This window comes from Rhinolophus sinicus, chromosome 9 (genome assembly GCF_057876585.1).
Source record: "Rhinolophus sinicus isolate RSI-liver-muscle chromosome 9, RSI-T2T, whole genome shotgun sequence".
NCBI lineage: Eukaryota > Metazoa > Chordata > Mammalia > Chiroptera > Rhinolophidae > Rhinolophus > Rhinolophus sinicus.
Genome location: NC_142509.1, coordinates 30,033,911 through 30,052,696, shown reverse-complemented (window position 1 = coordinate 30,052,696; position 18,786 = coordinate 30,033,911). Strand labels below are relative to the sequence as shown.

The 18,786-nt window shown below is 47.1% G+C and overlaps 1 protein-coding gene across 5 annotated transcripts in view; it reads right to left on the bottom strand.

Moving 5' to 3' along the window:
• Nucleotides 1–18,786, bottom strand: part of NOS1 (nitric oxide synthase 1) — a 155,923-nt gene that overhangs the window by 27,738 nt on the left and 109,399 nt on the right. For all 5 annotated transcript variants that reach the window (XM_088800987.1, XM_088800985.1, XM_019753977.3 and 2 more), the window contains exons 6-16: nucleotides 17,855–18,017; nucleotides 16,958–17,049; nucleotides 13,727–13,868; nucleotides 11,283–11,422; nucleotides 9,864–10,038; nucleotides 6,700–6,801; nucleotides 5,060–5,254; nucleotides 4,547–4,632; nucleotides 1,772–1,916; nucleotides 665–769; nucleotides 39–97 (exon numbers count right to left, since the gene is read on the bottom strand). In XM_088800987.1, the coding sequence (XP_088657113.1) occupies nucleotides 39–97; nucleotides 665–769; nucleotides 1,772–1,916; nucleotides 4,547–4,632; nucleotides 5,060–5,254; nucleotides 6,700–6,801; nucleotides 9,864–10,038; nucleotides 11,283–11,422; nucleotides 13,727–13,868; nucleotides 16,958–17,049; nucleotides 17,855–18,017 (1,404 nt within the window). The remainder of the gene's footprint in view (nucleotides 1–38; nucleotides 98–664; nucleotides 770–1,771; nucleotides 1,917–4,546; nucleotides 4,633–5,059; nucleotides 5,255–6,699; nucleotides 6,802–9,863; nucleotides 10,039–11,282; nucleotides 11,423–13,726; nucleotides 13,869–16,957; nucleotides 17,050–17,854; nucleotides 18,018–18,786) is intronic.

The following is an 18,786-nucleotide window of genomic DNA, read 5'->3' as shown; positions in this document are numbered from 1 at the left end:
CCACAGTATCATGTGACACAGGAGGATGATTCACTTACTTCCTTTCCTCCTGCACAGAGTTGGGGTGCCTCATTTCCATCAAAGCACAGCCGAATTTCTGGAGGTCAAAAGAGATGAATGCAACGTGAAGCGTGTATGATTGACGGTGGAATAGGGTTGAGTACTGAAGGTCTGGGGTCCTGGCCGGTGACAGAGGAGCCAATGCGTGGGGACCAGGGAGTCACAGAGGGTCAGGGGCTCGGGCTGGGCAGCCATGCTGGAGCTGCCGCTGCCCGGGGAAGGGCCAGCTGTTGAAAGGACTGCAGGTGTGGACTCCCTCACCCCAGCACACAAATCCCCTTTGTGGCTTTCTCTCTATGAAACTATTTGTTCTCATTTCTGTCATCTAGAACAGGGGACACCAAGCGTTTGGTTGGAGCATCTATTCTAAAGAAGTGGCTCACTCAGGTGACATGTTCACTAGGGACCTGGAATTGTCCCTCGTCAGTGGACACCAAGAGGTGGCGGACCTGGAATTGTCCAACCTTTGCAGAACTTGGATCCAAATTGAAGTCACTGGCTTTGAGGCTCTGGGAGGATTTGCTACGGAATAGCCGGTAACTGCTGCCCCTCCTCCTTCCCGCTGATGGAAACACGCGCCAGCACAGGGGAACACCGATCTCACCTCCCCGTTCTCAGGGGGATCTCCGTTGCCAAAGGTGCTGGTGACCACGAGGACCAGAGTTTCATGCTCCAGGTGCACGATGTCGTACTCCTCCATGGACATCACCTGGGTGGGAGAATGGTGGAGTGGGGAGGAAGGAGGAAGGTGACGAGGAGAGACAGGAGGTGGACAAGAACAGTCATGATGGGGGAAGGAGAAGGAGACAGAGAGAGGAAAACGATGAGTCATCTTGAGCCCTCTCCTTTGGTGGGGGAACCAAGAGTTCTGGGTGTCACTATTTCAATGGGCTCAAGTGGGCTGAACTGAAAGCTTTTTGGTAGTGTGGGACCTTTCTGTGGTCACTGTGGCCTGAGGGAACATCGAGAATCTGGGGTCAGGGTGCAAGGGATGGTCTGCCAGTAAAGACAGATTCTGTGTGTGACTCTTGAGCTTCTTATAACCAACTGATCCTGGAATCTTCTTGACCACATCTAGGCTGGAATGACCGGGCTGGCTGGATCTGACCAACTCCTCAGCCCCCTTTCTAATCCTCCTTCCAGAGGTGAGGAGGACCTGGACCAAATAAGTCTGAGATACCTGCTTTAGGGAAAGATTGCTGCCCTATATCTTAGCATCACTTGAGCAATATTTCTCAAAGGAGGTTCTAGGGAAGCCCATTGTCCTGAGATGCATCTTGAAAATAAGTGAGCCATAAACAAACATGCTGGGGAAACATTTATATTCGTTCGCCTCCTCTTTTGGAGATTATAACACATACTTGCAGATTAAAGGCTCTGAGAAGTCCTGCAGCAAAGAAACCCACTGAACTGTATTTAACGTAGACCTTCTCAAACTGACTCCAGAATTGATTTTCATTAAACCCTCTAACATTCTGCTCTAGAGCTGGGGGTTTCTTTTTGTGATTCCTGGGCTCCTGGCGGATTCACAGAGAGAAGGGGCATCACCATGCCCTGAAATGTATGCAAATGTGCGTGTGTGAGCTGAAGGGCAACTTGGGGTGTGCTTTCATCTATTCTGAAAGGGTTCTTCTCTGTGGACTTCCCTCTCTCCCCTCCCAACTTTATTTACCACGAGGCGCTGGAGACCTGGCACTGCCCCCCTACCCACCTTGGCATCAAAGGCGTGTTTGAAGATCTCACACAGGGTTTTGGCGTAGGCCTGCGATTTGCCTGTCTCTGTAGCATAAAGGATGGTGGCCTTGACCCTTTTGGCCATTGCCTGCCCCATTAGCTTGGCTGAGAACTTGACGGCTCTGGGAGAAAGAGGATAGAAAGGAAAATGGGAAATGCTAGGCTGGGACTTTTGGGCACGAACCACGATCCATGAAATGTAATAGGAGAGAACTTACTCTCCTGATCTGTCATGACTCAGGGACACGCGGAGGCTGAGTTCAGGCGCCATATTGAAAGACACCCCTTTACTCTTTATTAAATCCCTCTAGAGAAACTAGTCATGAGCTAAAATGGTTGGTTAGTTTTATTCGGTTGTTACTTGATCGATCCCAGTCTTGAGAACCTTGCTTTGCCCAGTATTGTCCCCAAAAGATGATGATTCATTCACTTGCTCATTCATTCATTCATCAAATGTGTGTTGAGTGCCAGACATTGTTATAGGAACTGAAAAACATAGAGAATGTTGCTATGAACAAGCAGATGTCATGGGGGGGAGAGGGAGAGAAAGCGAGAGCGAGAAACGAATCATTAATAAGCCACCAGGTATTGAGGTCAAAGGGATTTTAGAGGTTTATTGATCCACAAATGAAAAAAGAGGTCTGGTTTAGTCAGCCATGCATATCCAGGGCCTTGCATAGAGCCTGGTACCTAATAGGTACTAAATACACACAAAAGGAAGAATGAATTTGAAAGATGCTGCCTTGGGGAATTTAAATGTCAAGTCCAGGCTCTTTCTAGCGAAACTGAGCGTTCAGAACCTACCAGTGTTTCTTCCTTCCCATCCATGAGGGCATGGGGGTGGCCGACAGGTCAGGGGCTCAGGAATGCCTGTGCTCACCTTCTGAACAAACATCCCTGTTCTGACCAGGAATCTCACTGTAGACAAATGGCTAATTACTCCCACCTGGGGATTATCGGTGGTTTAAATTCATCCTTTTTTAGAATCAGGGGAACCACCCAAGCTACAGGAACACTCTGGCTAAGGGGGAGAAACTGAAGACTAAAAGGTGCCTGCAGGGTTCCCTTTGAATGATTGGAGAATAGCAAAGCAGCTATAATTAACTCCCATTGTTTCTACCCCAAACTTAATAGTGCAATTAATGTTTTAGATTTCTCCCTCCCTTCTTCCCTCAGTGACAGATGAACTGAACAACGCCAAAGGCTGCCCCCCTAGAGAATATTTGTAATTCTCTCCTTAGTGAAAGAATGGCTGCTGATGTGTCCTTGCTGCACTGGAAAATGAGGGTAGGTGGAAGGAGAGGGAGGAAGAGAGATGCTCGGGCCATATTAATGGAGGCAGGACCTAGGTTTGAGTTCCTGGAAGACCTACCATGTCTTGCTTCTGGGGTCAGTGGCGCGGATGGCACCTTTTACACAACTGGGTACCATACAGAGAATTCTGCACCAAGGGCACTGAAGGAAAAGAATTAGAAACTCAGTGCATACCTACCCTGTTTCTCCGAAAATAAAACCTAGCAGGACAATCAGCTCTAATGTATCTTTTGGAGCAAAAATTAATATAAGACCGGGTCTTATTTAACTATAAGACCCGGTATAATATAATATAATATAATATAATATAATATAATATAATATAATATAATATAATATAATATAATATAATATAATATAATATAATATAATATACCAGGTCTTATATTAATTTTTGCTCCAAAAGATGCATTAGAGCTGATTGTCCGGCTAGGGCTTATTTTCGGGGGAACACAGTAGCTCCTCTGAAAAAACGTTACTTCCAAACAGGGGAGTCTCGGAGTGGATATGTAGAGCTCTTTCTTTAGGAGAAGGCTGGCTTCCACATTTAATCGTCTCAGTTGGCTCCACCCCACTTGTCAGCTGGTCCCTTGGCTGACCTTGCAATATTCGGGACACTTAACTCTTCGGTTAACTCTTCAGCTTTGGCGCATAAACCTCCTTCCCTCCCTTATTTTCTCAGTTGTCTTATTCATCTTATTCTTCAGCTCAATTGTCATCTCCTGCAGGAAGCCCTCTCTGACCTCCCAAACTCGGTTAAATCTGCTTTATGGCACCATGAATCGTTCCTCAAAGGCACTCGCAGTGTTTACTATAATGTGTGATTCTTTGACAGATGAATGGCTCTGAGCTTCATGAAGGCAGGGGCCATATTTATCTGGCTCATGATGGCATTCCTGGAGAGTAGCACAGTGCCTGGCACTCAGCATTCATTTGTTGGATAAATGAATGAATGAATGAATGAATGAATGAATGGAGTGAAATTAGAGTTCAGTCCTGGACAAGAGCACCCTTTAGGCAGTGGTGTGTTGGAGCCAGTTCATACCAGCTCCTCTCTACTATGGGTTCAGTAACTTCCTGTTGGTAGCTTGAAATTGGCCACAGTGGGAGTATTTACACCATAGAAATTGGCAAACGTTACAATTATTATTACTACTCTTAACAGTCTTATTATTAGGAAAGCTGGTTTACTGACACACCACTGCCTCCAGGATAAGAACTTATGAAACTGGGTGAGGAAAGTAAAATTGGGAAGAAGTGTTGTCGTGACATTCACATCTCACACTCTGAGGCATAAAAGGCGTGAGGAAGTCGGAGAAAACAGAGAAATCCTATCACAGAAGAGGTCAGAGGCACGACCATCAGCCCGGCCTCCTTTTCTGGGGCTCTGTGAGTTTTGGTGGCACATGCATCCCTCCACCTACATCAGGAGACTTACTCTGCCAGCTTCTTGAAGCCGATGGCTCTCCTCTTTGTGGGGGTCCCGTTGGTTCCTTTCCAGACATGGGTGTTCCAAGGGTCAGGCTGGGAAGAGAGGACCGTGGTCATTGCAGTGAGGAAATCTGGCTCCTTTTGGGACATGCTCAGGGCACCTGCACACTTGTGGCTGCCCAGCCATGCCCACCCCTCAGCCCTTGAAGGGAGTGATTCTGCTGGTGGTGACCACAGGGGTCCTTGCACAGAGTGGCTGGTCCAGCCTCCCTGCACTGTCCTGTTAGACCTTCCCACTCAGCCATCGGTCCAACACTTTCCTTGGGACCCCAGACTACTCATTTCATCTCCATTCATCTTTCTTCTAGGGTTGTGCTGTCCAGTACGGTAGCCACGAGCCAAGCATGGCGATTGAGCCCTTGAATGTCCCAAGGGCTCATCTGAATGGAGACATGCTCGAAGCATAACACAGGCAGGTATTGAAGACTTAGTGCAAAGGCAGGCAGGGAGGGGGCAGGACCTGGTATTCGAAGGAAGGGGTGAGTCGGTAGTTGAGCATCTCCTGATGGAAAACCGGGGTGATGCTGCCAGACATGGGGGGCACAATCCACACCCAGTCGGCAGGGCAGCCCCCCCGGCAGCGGTACTCATTCTCCATGTGCTTAATGAAAGACTCGGTGGCAGAGTGGTGGTCAACAATGGTCACTTTGTCACTCTGTGGGTGGAGAGGGGACAAGAAGTCAGAAGGGAAGAGACGCTGGGGTATTTCAGGACTCCCTCCCCCACAGAGCAGCGTTTCCCAAAGGGCGGTCCTGGAGATGATTTTAGTCAGTGTCAAAGGCTTCTCTGCATTTCTCTTTCCATCCTTGCGAGTATATCCATGAGAAAGTCTCCGTTTGGTGCTGATGTATCTTTAACGCTTCTCTTGCCCATGTCCCTCTCCCCCTCCCCTCTCTTTAGTTTAACAAGAAAGAGGAACCTCTCTCATCTAGTGAGAATTTAACAATGTTGTTTTGTTATTCTGTGTGTTTGTTTGTTTATTTAAATCTATAATTCTCTTCTGTTTATGGCAACTGATATTGGCTCTCCATTTATGGAGGTGATACGGAATCCTCTTAAAAGCACATTTTTAAGTAATAAAGGTTTAAAAATTAAAACAAGTAAGTCACAGCAGAGGTGAGTGGGCTGACTGTCCCCGTCACCCAGCTGGTGTGAAGTCAGATGTTACCCGAGCGGCACTTTCCCGCTCTGCCCCCAAACCCTTGCCTCCTTCCTGCACTTTTCTTTTCCAATCACTCATCTCACTCTCACCCCTGCTGGTGTGGCTCCTCAGTCTTCATACCAGTCAACCAAACCACGTTCCATCATTTTCAACAACTGAAACCTCATTCCTCCATGACTGAGAGGGAAGTGGGGGCGGGGACGGGGAGGGGGGGAGTTCTTTCCCCAGACCCCACCTCAACTTGTCTTTTCCCTGGGATATTCCTCAGTGTACCCATTCTCCCTACTCCTGACGTGGAGACCTATGGTTTATTTTCACATCTGCCCATGACTGGATATGTTCGTTCTACTGTCTGTGTGTGGCTTCCACGTCCATGGGTGAGGATCCAGCTTCTCAGACGGGCAGCCCCCAGAGGACAGAGCGGGTCTCAATCATAGAGCACGAGTTCTATTCTGTGGGTCTCCTGGTTTGCCCAGGAGAATCCTGGCTTCTGCCCATTGTCCCAACACAATTATGAGTGGTGTCCCTCTTTTGCTCTCAATGATACATTTTATAGCCATCCTACTAGAATACCATTCACCACGGGGACACGTACATTGGGTGCTCATATGCTTCTGATAATGACCACGAGGATTTGTCTGTTAAGCAGTAGCCTGAGTCTCTGAGAGGGGGCAAGACACAGGATACCTGCCATCTTAATTCCAAAACATCATAAGCGGCAAGTCACCCCTCCCCCCATCTATTCATCTCTTCCTCAAACGGTCCCCACCCAAGATCCACAATGGAGAGGAAAGCATGCATAACTGGACGTAGACCTCACTGGTGGACACATCCCCCCACAGGCAGTTCCTGGCAGTTAGGAATCTCGACCTTCGGCTTCAAGGCTCTGAAAGGTTTAGTTTCCCTCTGAGGCTGGACAGCCTGGATCCTGGTGCTACCTGGAAGCTGTAGAGAACTGCAATGTTGATCTCCACCAGTGCCTGGTCCTTCCACAGGGAGGATGTCTTCCTCATGTCCAAGTTCATCTTCTTGGCCACTTCCTGAAAGGGGGAGGAAACAGACTCACAGGCGGGAGCACCTCAAACTAAAGAGAGGCAGGGCTAGCTAGTGTCATCAGTGAATTTCTCAGTGCATCAGTGAATCAACTCATTGGCGGACTGATGAACTCAGTCACTCTGCAGATATTTTGATGGATTTTTCCTACTGGTCGCAGGAAACTAGAGAGACTTGGTCAGCCCTTTTATTATCGTGTGTACCTTCCAGTGGGGAAGAGAGTTAATATTGGGATCAGTGCTAATTCCTAGGAAGAAAATAAGACAAGGAAATGAGATGAGGAGGGATACAAGGGCAGGGATAATTGAACCAGGATAGTCCGGGAAGGCCCACTGGAGAGGTGGCACACTAATGAGACGGACATGAGGAGGAGAAGCAAGACATTTGCAGATGGAGGGAGGGTAGGTTCTAGGCAGAGAGACAGCCTTGAAAGCCCCTGACTGGGAGTTGGGGCTTGCACCATCTGAGATACACCAAGGCCAGTGTATATAGAGGGTGGTGAGCCAGGGGGAGTTGGTGAGAGAGAAGAGCAGGAGTGGATCATGCAGGACCAGGAAGGATGTGCCCAAGAGCCAGGATTTTATTTATTCCAAGTGTGACAAGAAGTGTCTTTGTGGGGTTTTAAGCAGAAGTGTGAATCTGGGAGTGACATCATCTGCTTTCTAGTATGAAAAACTCCCCTCCCAACCTGCTCCACCCCTGCAGGGGCTGCTACTTGCAATCTAGACCATGGATGTTTTGAGCTCATGGGGACACCTGCCTGACTCCATCTGACAGAGGAAGAAACGGAGACTCAGCGGGGTGACTGGATTTGCTCAAAGTCCATACAGCCAGTTGACCTGGGAGCTGGAGCCCAGGAAGATGCATACGCCCAAGACCTGGGAGCTGCTCTCCAACCAGCTGACTCCTTTGGTGAGATTATTAATACTTGGGAAAAACAACCCCTGACATTTATGTTACAGCTCAAGCTGAAGTAGGAGCTGATGTCAGGCGTGGGGAAGACCTAATAGCAAATTCACTAATTGGAGCCTTGCTTTTTCACTCACTCTGTCAATTCTAGTCACTTGTGGGAACCCAGATCTCATTATGGGGCTAGAATGTGACAATTTCTCAGCTTTGGGCAAATCGCTTCCGACCCCCAGCTGTCAACATTTGTACATAATGGCAGCTGGAATTGGAGGGCCCTGGTGGGAGACAGTCTCATTTAAGTTACCCAGTGACTCTTTGCAATCGGAGTGGAAGCAGAGACCAGGAAAGCAGACTTATTATTAAACTCACTTTTTGAGGCTAAGGCATTAGGTTCTGCCTGGGGTCTTCACAGTGACACAAATGGAGAAAGTGAGACATTTGCTGCTTTACATAAATACATATAAAACTTGAGTTATTTTATAAAAGAGGAGAGTGTGGATAGCCCATCATGTTACAATTGTTACGTCTACAGCATTACTTTGGTTAAAAGAATAGAAATTAGTTGCAGGAAAAATCCAAAAACCTTGTAGGGCTTAAAAATAATCCCCAAATGTGACTATAGCCGCATCTATAAAAATTGCCTGAAATGTCTTTTCCTTTCCTGCCAGAAGGTTGGACAGCTCAGTGGTTGCTGAGAGGAATCTTCTAGGGAGCTTGGGAGAATGCTGAAGCCTAGGCCCACCCTGCAGTGGTTACATCTGAATCCTGGGGAGTGGGACGTGGGCATCACAAAGCTCCCTAGGCAATTCCAGTGTATCGCAAGGCTGGACCTTGGCTTCTGTTTTCCAGGCTAACACCTATGGAATTTTTTAGAAATTGAGATATAATTGACATATAACATTGTGTAAGTTCCAGGTGTACAAGTGTAAGGTGTTGGTTTGCTACATTTCCATAATGCAATACGATTGCCACTGTAGCATTAGTTAACCCTTCTGTCACCTCACATAACACTGATTTCTTTTTTGTGGTGAGAACAATCAAGGTGTCGTCTCTTAGCAGCTCTGAAGTTCTCACACAGTATTGTTGATTACAGTTACGGTGCTGTGTATTAGACCTCCAGAACTTACTTATCTGCGGGACTTAAACAACGTCCCCCAGTTCCCCTCCACCCCTCCCCCCACCCCGCAGCCCCTGGTGGTGACCACCATTCCCTTCTGTTTTGACGAGTTCGGCTCTTTTAGAGTCTACATATGAGTGAGATCATACAGTACTTGTCCTTCTGTGTCTGACTTAGCTCACTTAGCATAACGCCCTCGAGGTCCATCCATGTGCATATCCATGGATTTTCACAACATAAACCCAACACTTGGTTCGCAGTCCTAATCTTGACTCTGTGCCTTATTTACTGTGTGACGTCGGCCCAGCGCTCAATGTCTCTGTTTCTCTGTGCCCTATTTTGAAACAAGGCCAACTACTGCAGACCGTTATTAGGAACAACATTTGCTGATAAAACCAGAGCAATCCCGATGCTTTCATCCAAGTTGAGTTCCAGGAAGCACTTAGCCCCAGCACTTTTTAGTAGATAAGGATGACGCAGCCCAGGAGGAAAACAGACCCTCCACGGAGAAATGGACATGGTGGGGAACCACTGCGAACTCTCCTCCCTTGGTATTCAGAAAGCAGACAAAAACTGTCCCAAGTTCATGGGCCATTGTCAAACCCTTCTAACAGAGTTTGACACTGAGAGGCAGTGTAGCAGAATGGTTATGAAATAGGACCATAAAGCCAGAATGGGTTTGCATCACAGCTCTGCCATTTGCTTGCTAGTGGTGTGACCTTGAACTTGTCATTTCATCCTTCCAAAAGGCTCCGGTTTCCTTATCTGTGAAAGGGGGATTTTCATATCTGGAAGTTGTGGTGAGGATTAAACGAGCATGTTAACACATGCAGAGTGCTTTGAACAGTGCCTCACCCACAGTATATTAACTATGAGGGCCAAGGATGTCTCTGGAATTGCCAGGGGTTTCACTGGAATGGCAGGTTCTGTTTTAACCCCAAAGCTCGGTTGTGGGAAAGGACTGCTGAGCCCACTTCCTCTGCCCTGTACTTTCCTATCATGGTGACTAAGGAAGGACCTCACCTCTAGGATGTTGTACCGAGAGTTGTCACAGTAGTCGCGGACACCAATCTCTGTGCCCATGTACCAGCCACTGAAAGGACAGGCGCTGAACTCCAGGCCGCCAATCTCCAAAAGCATGTTGGCCACAGCGGGGAGGCCATACCACTTTAGCCCCAGGTCCTTGAACCACTCGAACCTGTGAAGAGCAACATAGCCCAGCTCACTGTGGGGCAGAAGTCTCACAGGTGGCACACACATGGGTGAGATAGTCTTAGTCTGGGGATGCTGAAATGCCAGCGACTGACTATATCAGAACCCAATTCCTGGGCTCTGCTTCAGACCTGTAGAATCACAGGTTCCAGAGCTGGGACCTGAGAAGAAGCATTCTTCACATGTTTCCCAGGTGATGTGGGTGGATGTCCAGGTCTGGGAACCACTGCCTTGGGCTCCTGTTTATCTCCCAAACCCACTCTGAAAGTTAGTCCAGGAGAAAGTGAGGTCCTTCCTACCTCAGCACCTTTGCACGGCAGTTCCTTCCTCCTGGGAGCTTCTCTCTTTCTTCTGTGTCTTTTCAGGTCTTACCTACAGTTTAATTCTCGGCTAAAATGGTGTTGAGTCTGGGAAGTCTTCCCTGATGACCTGTCTGGGTTGGGTCAGGTGACTTCGTGCCTCTAAGCACCATAAAATTTCTATTGCACCACTTTATTGGAATTAAGTGGTTATTTGGGTAATATTAAAACTTTAAAGAAAGACAAGATCCCACCTTGTACTTGCATGACAAGGGGGATTGCATGACTCACCTGGCTTGCCTCATTCTAATCTCAGCCCTGATCTGGATCCTGCCTTTATTTAAAATTGTGATATATGGTGCATCATAGATTTTTTTTAAAATTATTTTTCATTTTTTCAAAAAATATTGCATTAAAATATTATTTAATCTCGATTACTGCGTTTTTTGGCACCTGCTTCAATTTTGCCCTCCAGGCCGGGGCCTCATTGTGGATTTCTTTCATTCTTACAGTGCAAATTCTGCTTGTGTGGCCGGCCCCAATCCTTACAGCTCCTTCCTGGCTCCAAATTCCTTTAGGACTTGACCCAAATCAGGTTATGTAAAAATGTGTGTGCACAACAAGACAGTAGGTGCTTCTGCTTATCCAACCCTTAGGGCTGGAAAACAAGCAGGTCCTGGTTAAATGCTTAGGAAGGGATTGAGGTAGGAGATTATAATACAAAAAAGATGGCAGTCCCCCGGCTCGTCAAGAAGGAGTTATTGATTCTTGGGGGGCCCAGTCTGCCCAGATGCCATGGTGGGGATTGGAACCGAGACCCCCTTTCTGCCTATGTCGAGGCTAGAAAGAGAGCCAGGGGAATATTGGGACGGGCAGAGTGGGTACTGGCAAATCCATTCAGCCTCACCCACCCCATGCTAGTCCCGCTTACTTGGGGTGCCTAATGGGCACTTCCAACACCAGCTCTGGAGGAATCTGGAAGAGCTCAGGGTCATTGCCGTTGGCCTGGAGCAGCAGTGGCAGGACATCAAAGCGGCTTCTCGGTGGTTTCCAACCTTGCTGTATGCAGATCTGCAACCAGACCCGGCCAGGTCAGGCCACCAGGCCCTCCAAACACAATGGTGATGGGGAGCAGCAAAGACCCCAGGTCAGGCCAGCCGGCAACCCCTTCTTCCAGAGGCTCTGGGCCAAGCGGCCTCCTTTATCAAGTTCTCCCTGATATCACCACGTAACTAGTATCACACCTCTCGTGGTTCCACAGGACAGAGGGCAAACCTGTCCCCCAGCACCGCACCTACTTTTGGTTTCTGGGTCTTCCCTGCCCACTGGGAAGCCCTGAAGGGCAAGGGGTGCATCTGCCTGTTGCCTCATTGGCAGCACCTTCACACACAGGACCTGGCACACAGTAGGTGCTCACCTGGCAGCGTTTGCATTGGGTGCCCTGAGATATGAAGAAAATCTACTGAATTTGATGAGGGCGGATCTATTAGAATTAGTGAATAAAATGCATCTGTTAGAGCAACTGTCCAATCGAAATATAAAGTGAACCACACAAATAATTTAAAATTTTCTAGTGGCCACATTTTAAAAAGTTTTAAAAAGACCAAACAGATGAAAGTAATGTTAATCATATATTCATTTAAAAATATATATTTTAATTTCAATAATATGGAATTATTAAATTAGTAGTCATCATACTTACATTAATTATAGTGATATTAATATTAATTTATCAATACTGTATTAACTATTAATATCAACACATTTTGATATATTTGAAATTAAAATTAAATATGTAATATACTTATTAATCTAATAAATACATAAAATATATAAAATGTCATTAAATGTATTAAATATCACCATTAACTTATTAATGATAAATTATTCAATGTTATTAATATTAATATATTTAACATAAAATTAAATATATTTATCAATCCAATATATTAATTTATTGATAAATATAATAGATTTGCCCAATATTATCCACAATATTATTCTTTCAATATGTAATTAAAATAAACTATTAGTGAGATATTTTCCACTCTTTTTTTTTTGTTCTCTGTCTGGGAGATCGGGTATGTATTTTACACTTACCCTTGTCTCAATTTGGACTCACCACATTTCAAGTGCTCGCTAGCCACATGTGGCCAGTGGCTGCCATACTGGCTAGAGCAGAGTGAGAGAGTTTCAAAAGATACAGTTATATGGTTATGTCGGGTGATTCTTTCTGCTGTTAGTAGAAAGAGGAAGCATGAACTTATGGGCTTAGGAGAACATGTCCTGTCAGTGAGGCTTCTGGGGACAGAAGGAGGGGAAGAAGCTGGGGCTTTTATGTTCTGGTGGCCATGAGGACAAGGTCAGCCAAGTATACAGTTAGCGCTCAGCCAAGTGGAACAGAGAGTCTGGCTGAGTCTAAAATAGCACAGGTGTGACTCCTGGTTGCCCTGGTGATAGCCCCCTCCTCAGGATAACAACATTTCAATAAGAAAAAGCACATGCAAATAGTCAGCAGCGACTGAGGGAATGGAATAGCCCTTGCCATGCCAGCTCCATCCTGGGGGACCTACGGGGGTAAAGTTAGAGGGGGGTTTGAGGAAGGGACAAAAATGATATCCAACCGTAGCTGAGTGGACGATCAACAAAAGGGGGAACCAGGTCTGTGTGCCTGAGATCGCTGCAGGCAGGGGGTCTGCCTGTGTTGTTTCTCACGGGCATAAATGCTGTGAGCTGCCGTGCTTAGCCGTGCTACCTGTCTGCACCACCTGGAAGGAAACTTGGGTGGTGCTGCTCATGTTCCTTGTGGCTTTTAGGAATTAACTGGGGCTGCCAGCAATTGTGGCGGTGCTGATACCACAGGGAGTCCAGCCCACCCAAAGCTGGGTTGCTGGGTAGAAGGGTTGTATGAACAAATGAATGAATGAATAAATGAATAAATGATATGAGTCTGACATATTAACCAACTCAGAAAAGGTGGATGTCAGACATAGCTTCTACATGTCAGCTCCTCTCCTCCAGGTGAGAGGCAGTAGGTCTGTACTTCCAGCTTTCCCTCTGTTCCTGTATAGCCTTGGATAACTCATTTGGCCTTGGTGAGACTCAGTCTACCCATTTGTGAAATGGAGCAATGGTTCCCATCATGAAGGTCGGACAAGGTAATGGCATGAAAATGACCAAATGACCAGCTGTAAAAGAACCAGCTAGACTGGGGGCAGCCAAAAGGAAAAGGAGACCTGGGGAAGAATAAAATGCATCCCATTTGTTGCTTTCCCTTAGTTTAATGATACCATTAAACTAAGAAAAGTCTGTAAATAAAGACAGTTTGGAGGGATGAGAGCCCGGGGGGTGGGGGGGCAGGGTAGGGGCACGTACCTCTGTCAACTCCACACTGGCTGGATCCCCCAGGATGGAGCCGTCGGGCTGCTTGTAGCCAGCATAGCGAATGAGCTGGGAGTTCCAGACTCGGAAATCATGCCTGCTGTCGATCCTCTGGGGAAATATGGTGATGGCAGACCTGTGGTAGAGAGAGGACACGTGGTGTCAGGGCAGGTCTTGCACTTTGGGGACACACTGGGAAAGGTGTTGCCCAAGCCAATGATGGCAAGAGGCTCAGGGTGGGATTACAGCTGAGCCAAGGTCCCCAGGGCCATGGAGCAGGTGTTGGATGAGAGGGACCTTGCCCTGTGTCTCCATGGGACCACTGGTCTGAGGAAGGGTGAAGGACGGGAGGCCCCAGGTCAGCTTGCTGAAGGAAGGAGAGTGCTTCTCCGATGGGACTTTTAAACCATCTTGACTCGGGCCAGTTTTCCAGGGAGTTCTTTGGCAACAGGTCATCTCCAGGGAGAGAACATCGGAGCTGCTTCCCTTTAAGGATGCACCATCAATTTGTAGTTCTGGTCTTTCTCCTAACATCATGACCACCATCTTTAATTCTTGCCCGATTTGCACCCCCCCACCCCCGCCACCGCTCCCCATACGACACCAAAGTCTATATAGACTTACAACTAAAAAGAAATCAACTTTCATATGTGCTCATATTTATTTCCTTTAAAACTATAGATCCCCACTGGCCTCGCCTACCTAAGTAGGCCACTATGAGACCACACACCGTTATTAAGTTGTAGAAAGACGTTGCCTGAGGGAGGCACCTAGCTGGCGCCCTGCTCTCTTTTTGTTCAAAGGAGATCAGCAGTGTTAGAAAAGCGTTAATGATGGTTAAGCACCAAACGGAGACTTTCTCCTTGGCATCATCATCAGGATTCCAAGGAACTGAAAGGAGAACGGCTTTTTCATGATGTGGTTCAATGTTATCTCATTCCGGGAGCTCCTGCCACATGGACTCACCAATCCCAGCAGTGGACGGAATCCCCGGCTATGAGAGACACGATCCGAGCTTGTGTCAGCATGGAGGTCACATTTGGGTCCAGCCCGTTGCTCATAGATCTTCTCCCATACACATCCTGCCCCTGGAACTTTGCCTTGCTGCCCCCTTGGCTGAAATCCCCCTCTGCGGTCATGCATCCACATGCAAGGCCTGACTTGAATCCACTTTCCCCACAGAGCACCCCCTGTCTCCTCATCTAGTTCTCAAGGTCTTTTTCTCTGAGCACATTTAGGTCTTACAGTCCACCCAGGACAATACTGCACTTAATAGTTCAGGGGTGAGTCTAGAATGGGGCTGCAACGCACCTGGGGGTGAGTCTAGAATGGGGCTCAAGGTGAAAGTCACACAGAACACAGGTGCTCTTAAAAATCTTAGCAATGTCTCCATATTGAGGATGGACACAGAATGAGTCAAACCATTGGTTTTCCCTCCAGCAGTAGAACACATTGCTGTTTCTTTGGTTGGGCACCAGATAAAGAGTGTTTGTGTAATACATATATTTTAAAAGTATGTTTAGAAACACCAGAATCACACATAGTGGGGTGGGACGCTTCCTATGTGTGTAGGAACCGAAACCAACGGCAGAAATATAACACATTTATGCCTCTCTCGTCTCCTGCGTGCATCTCCTACGCATAATCTCATTGAATGGCAGGTGGAATGCCGTGCCCTGTTTAAATTCTCTCTCTCTCTCTCTCTCTCTCTCTCTCTCTCCCCTCTCTTGCCTGCCTTCCTCTTCTCTGTTTAGATTATTTCTATACACGGTATATATTCTCTCATGGCTTCTCACAGTGTCTGGTGTGTGTTTTAAAACATTTTAAAAAAAGAATCTCCTCACTCTTTTATTTAATAGAAGATCTTATCTTCATAGTCCCCAATGGGTAACTGATAAAAGTGGAGGTTCATTGCCCGTGAGCCTCCTCCCCACCCCAATATCACCTGGTCACAGCAACATTTGAAAACGACCAGAATGGCCCAAAGAATCCTTGAGGGCAACACCTTGACCCGGCCCTCCTGTCCTCCTCAAGGTATGCAGGATGTTTTCTGAGGGGTGAGGTCTTTTAGGACAAAGATATACAGTTAAGCCTTGAAGGATGCAGGGTTTGGGATACTGACCCCTGGTGCAGGTGAAAATCCACGTCTAACTTGTGACTCCTCCAAAACTTAACTACTGATAGCCTACTTGACTGGAAGCTTTTCCAATAATATAAACAGTCAATCAACATGTTTTGTATGTTATATGTATTATATGCTGTATTCTTGCAATAAAGTAAACTAGAGAAGAGAAAGCATTATTAAGAAGATCACAAGGAAGAGAAAACACATCTACTGCGTTTCTTGGGGAAAAAAAATCTGCCTATAAGTGGGTCCTGGGCGGTTGAATCCAGTGTTGTTTAAGGTTCGCTGTAGTGATTCCCCGTGCAGGCCCGGAGCTTTGGTTCCAGACACTTTCCTTACTGGTAGGCTCAGCTGGCAAACACTGTCGCCTCCTCAAGGAAGAGAAGCATGCAAGAAAACCCATGCGAAATGCTAACAAGCATTTGGGGATGAGCTCAGTGCAGCCTGGAGACGGGGCTGGTCCTTGGGAGCTGGGCACAGATGCCAGCACAGGGCTCAGTGAGCAGGATGAAGGACTGCAGCCGCCTGTTTGTGGGGGGGGCCCCAGCTGTTCCTTTGCAGCTGCTCCTCTCTCAGCTGCAGCCTGCCAGTGTGGAAAGCCACCAGCTCACGCCGGTGCCATCCTGCTTTGGCTTTGCTGCTGGGTGGCTTTGTTCTTTGGAGGGGGCCAAAGGAATCCAAAGTGTGGCCTGGCTTGATGGAACCTGAAGGAGCGGTCCCCACAGCAACGGGAAGAGAAACTGCCTTTTACACAGAGCGGGGATTCAGAGGTGGCTCCAGGCAGCAGAGCAGGAGCTGGTAAAAGCAGGTCACTGCTGGCAATGGGATTTCTCCGATTCCTGGGAATGAGAAACCCCTTCCTGCCCCCTCCATGGGTGATAATGAACTGTGGGTTGAATGCGATTTTGGTGGTTGTAGCTTTGCAACCCACACAGGAGTGTTTCTCCCAGAAGAGATGGAACACCGAGGGTGGAACAAGGATGCCAGGCCATCTCTCCCAGCTTGGCGCATCTCCCGGAGAGAAGAAGGGGTGCATTTTCAGACCCAAGGGTCGGCGCTGGGGTGACATGAGACTCCCCTCCCCCAAGCGGTCAGCTCACCTGAGGTTCCCCTTGTTGGTAGCATACTTGATGTGGTTGCAAATATAGTTGAACATGCCGTGGGCCGTAGTGCAGTCTCGGGCATCGAACACCTGGAAGAGGTGCATTGTGGGATTGGGGGCCTCCTCCGTCCCTTCTTCGCTCCCCCAGGGCCGCTTCCCACTGAAGAGAGGCCAGAGCTCACGCCAGCGGCTGCCCCACTGTAGTAGTGAGATGCTCACTATTCCATCAAACCAGGAGAAATCCCCCTCCAAGTAGGCATGGGGTGTAAGTGAGGTGGGAAAGGGGTGGTGGGTAAAGGAGAGACTTTTCGTAGGCTGGTTAGAGTTCCTGTTGGGCTATTAGGGATTAAAAAAACTAAAGCAAAAGTCAAACAAATGAGCTTGGTAACTAATCTACTCCCAACTTGAAACGATTCCCCACAGAAGGAAGTCATGCCAGGGGCCACAGAATCTGATGTTTTCAGGGAGTAGGCAGATAATACAAAGAAGCAAAGAGAGTAGGTGTACAACAAAAGGGGAGTGGTAGGGTCTGCAATAAACTGGAACGTATAAGCCCTACCAAGAGACATGCAAATTCATTAAAAAAAAAGAAAGAAAAAGAAAAAAACCAAAACACTGTTGGCTGAATGAGACATAACTATTAGGTTGGTGCAAAAGTAATTGCAGTTCAAAAGGTTAAAAATAATTGCAAAAACCGCAATTACTATTGCACCAACCTAATATAAACCAGATTTGCTCATAATCTGAGAATTTGGGACCCCATGACCACCATCTGGTAGTTCATCATGGACTCCAGGCGCTCTTGGTAGAAGCTGAGCCTTTTTAAAGCTCACCCCTCCTCTCATCACCCCCTCCACCAAAGGGATTGTCCAAGTATCGGAGCCTCACCACCTACCTGCAGCTTGGACCACTGGATCCTGCCAACACAGCGGGAGGCATTCCGCCAGGCGTGCTTGGCTCCATAGATGAGCTCCGTGTCTTTGAGCTGGTAGGTGCTGGTGGTTTCAATCTCTTTGTTCACCTCTTCTAGCCTCTCCATGTGGGCTTTGGAGCCAAATCTGAGTGAGGAGGGAAGGGACACGGGAATGTCACCTTCTCTCCAAAATTAGAGGTTGGTGGAAAGTGTGAGCTGCTGTTCCAGGAGGCCAGAAGCCATAGAAAGCCCAAGCTGATTTCTGGACACAGTAGTTCAAGCACAAAGCAGAGACTGCAAATTCAAATGCCCACCAAGGCCACGCCGTGACTGAATGGGGACTGCAGCAAACAGGTGAGCCCATGCCTGGTCCAAAGGGGACAAGTCACAACTCGGCTTCAGCCAGTTGTCACCTGACAGGCATGGGGTCCCAGTGCTGCCAGATCTTCTTTCAAAAGAAATTGGAAATCTGATTTTTAAAGAAAATGCTTCTAATTTTATTTATTTATTTATTTATTTTTAAATTTTATTTTATTAAATTTATTGGGGTGACAATTGTTAGTAAAACTACATAGATTTCAGGTGCACAATTCTGTATTACATCATCTAGAAATCCCATTGGCTTCTAATTTTAAATGATGGCAATGAATTTAATTTTAGAAACTTAAAAATAATATTATGAAAAATTTCAGGCTTTCAAAATGGTATAGAGAATAATATAATATAATGAACACCGGAGCCTAAGAAATAATAAATAACTAAGAAATAATATTATAGTTCCCTGGGGACGACTTTCCCATCATAGCCTACTTTCTTCCCAGAAGTGATTGTTATTTTGAATATGACATTTACCATTCTCATGCTTTTACTTATACTTTTGCCACATGGGTATATATCCCCTAAATCATGTTGCA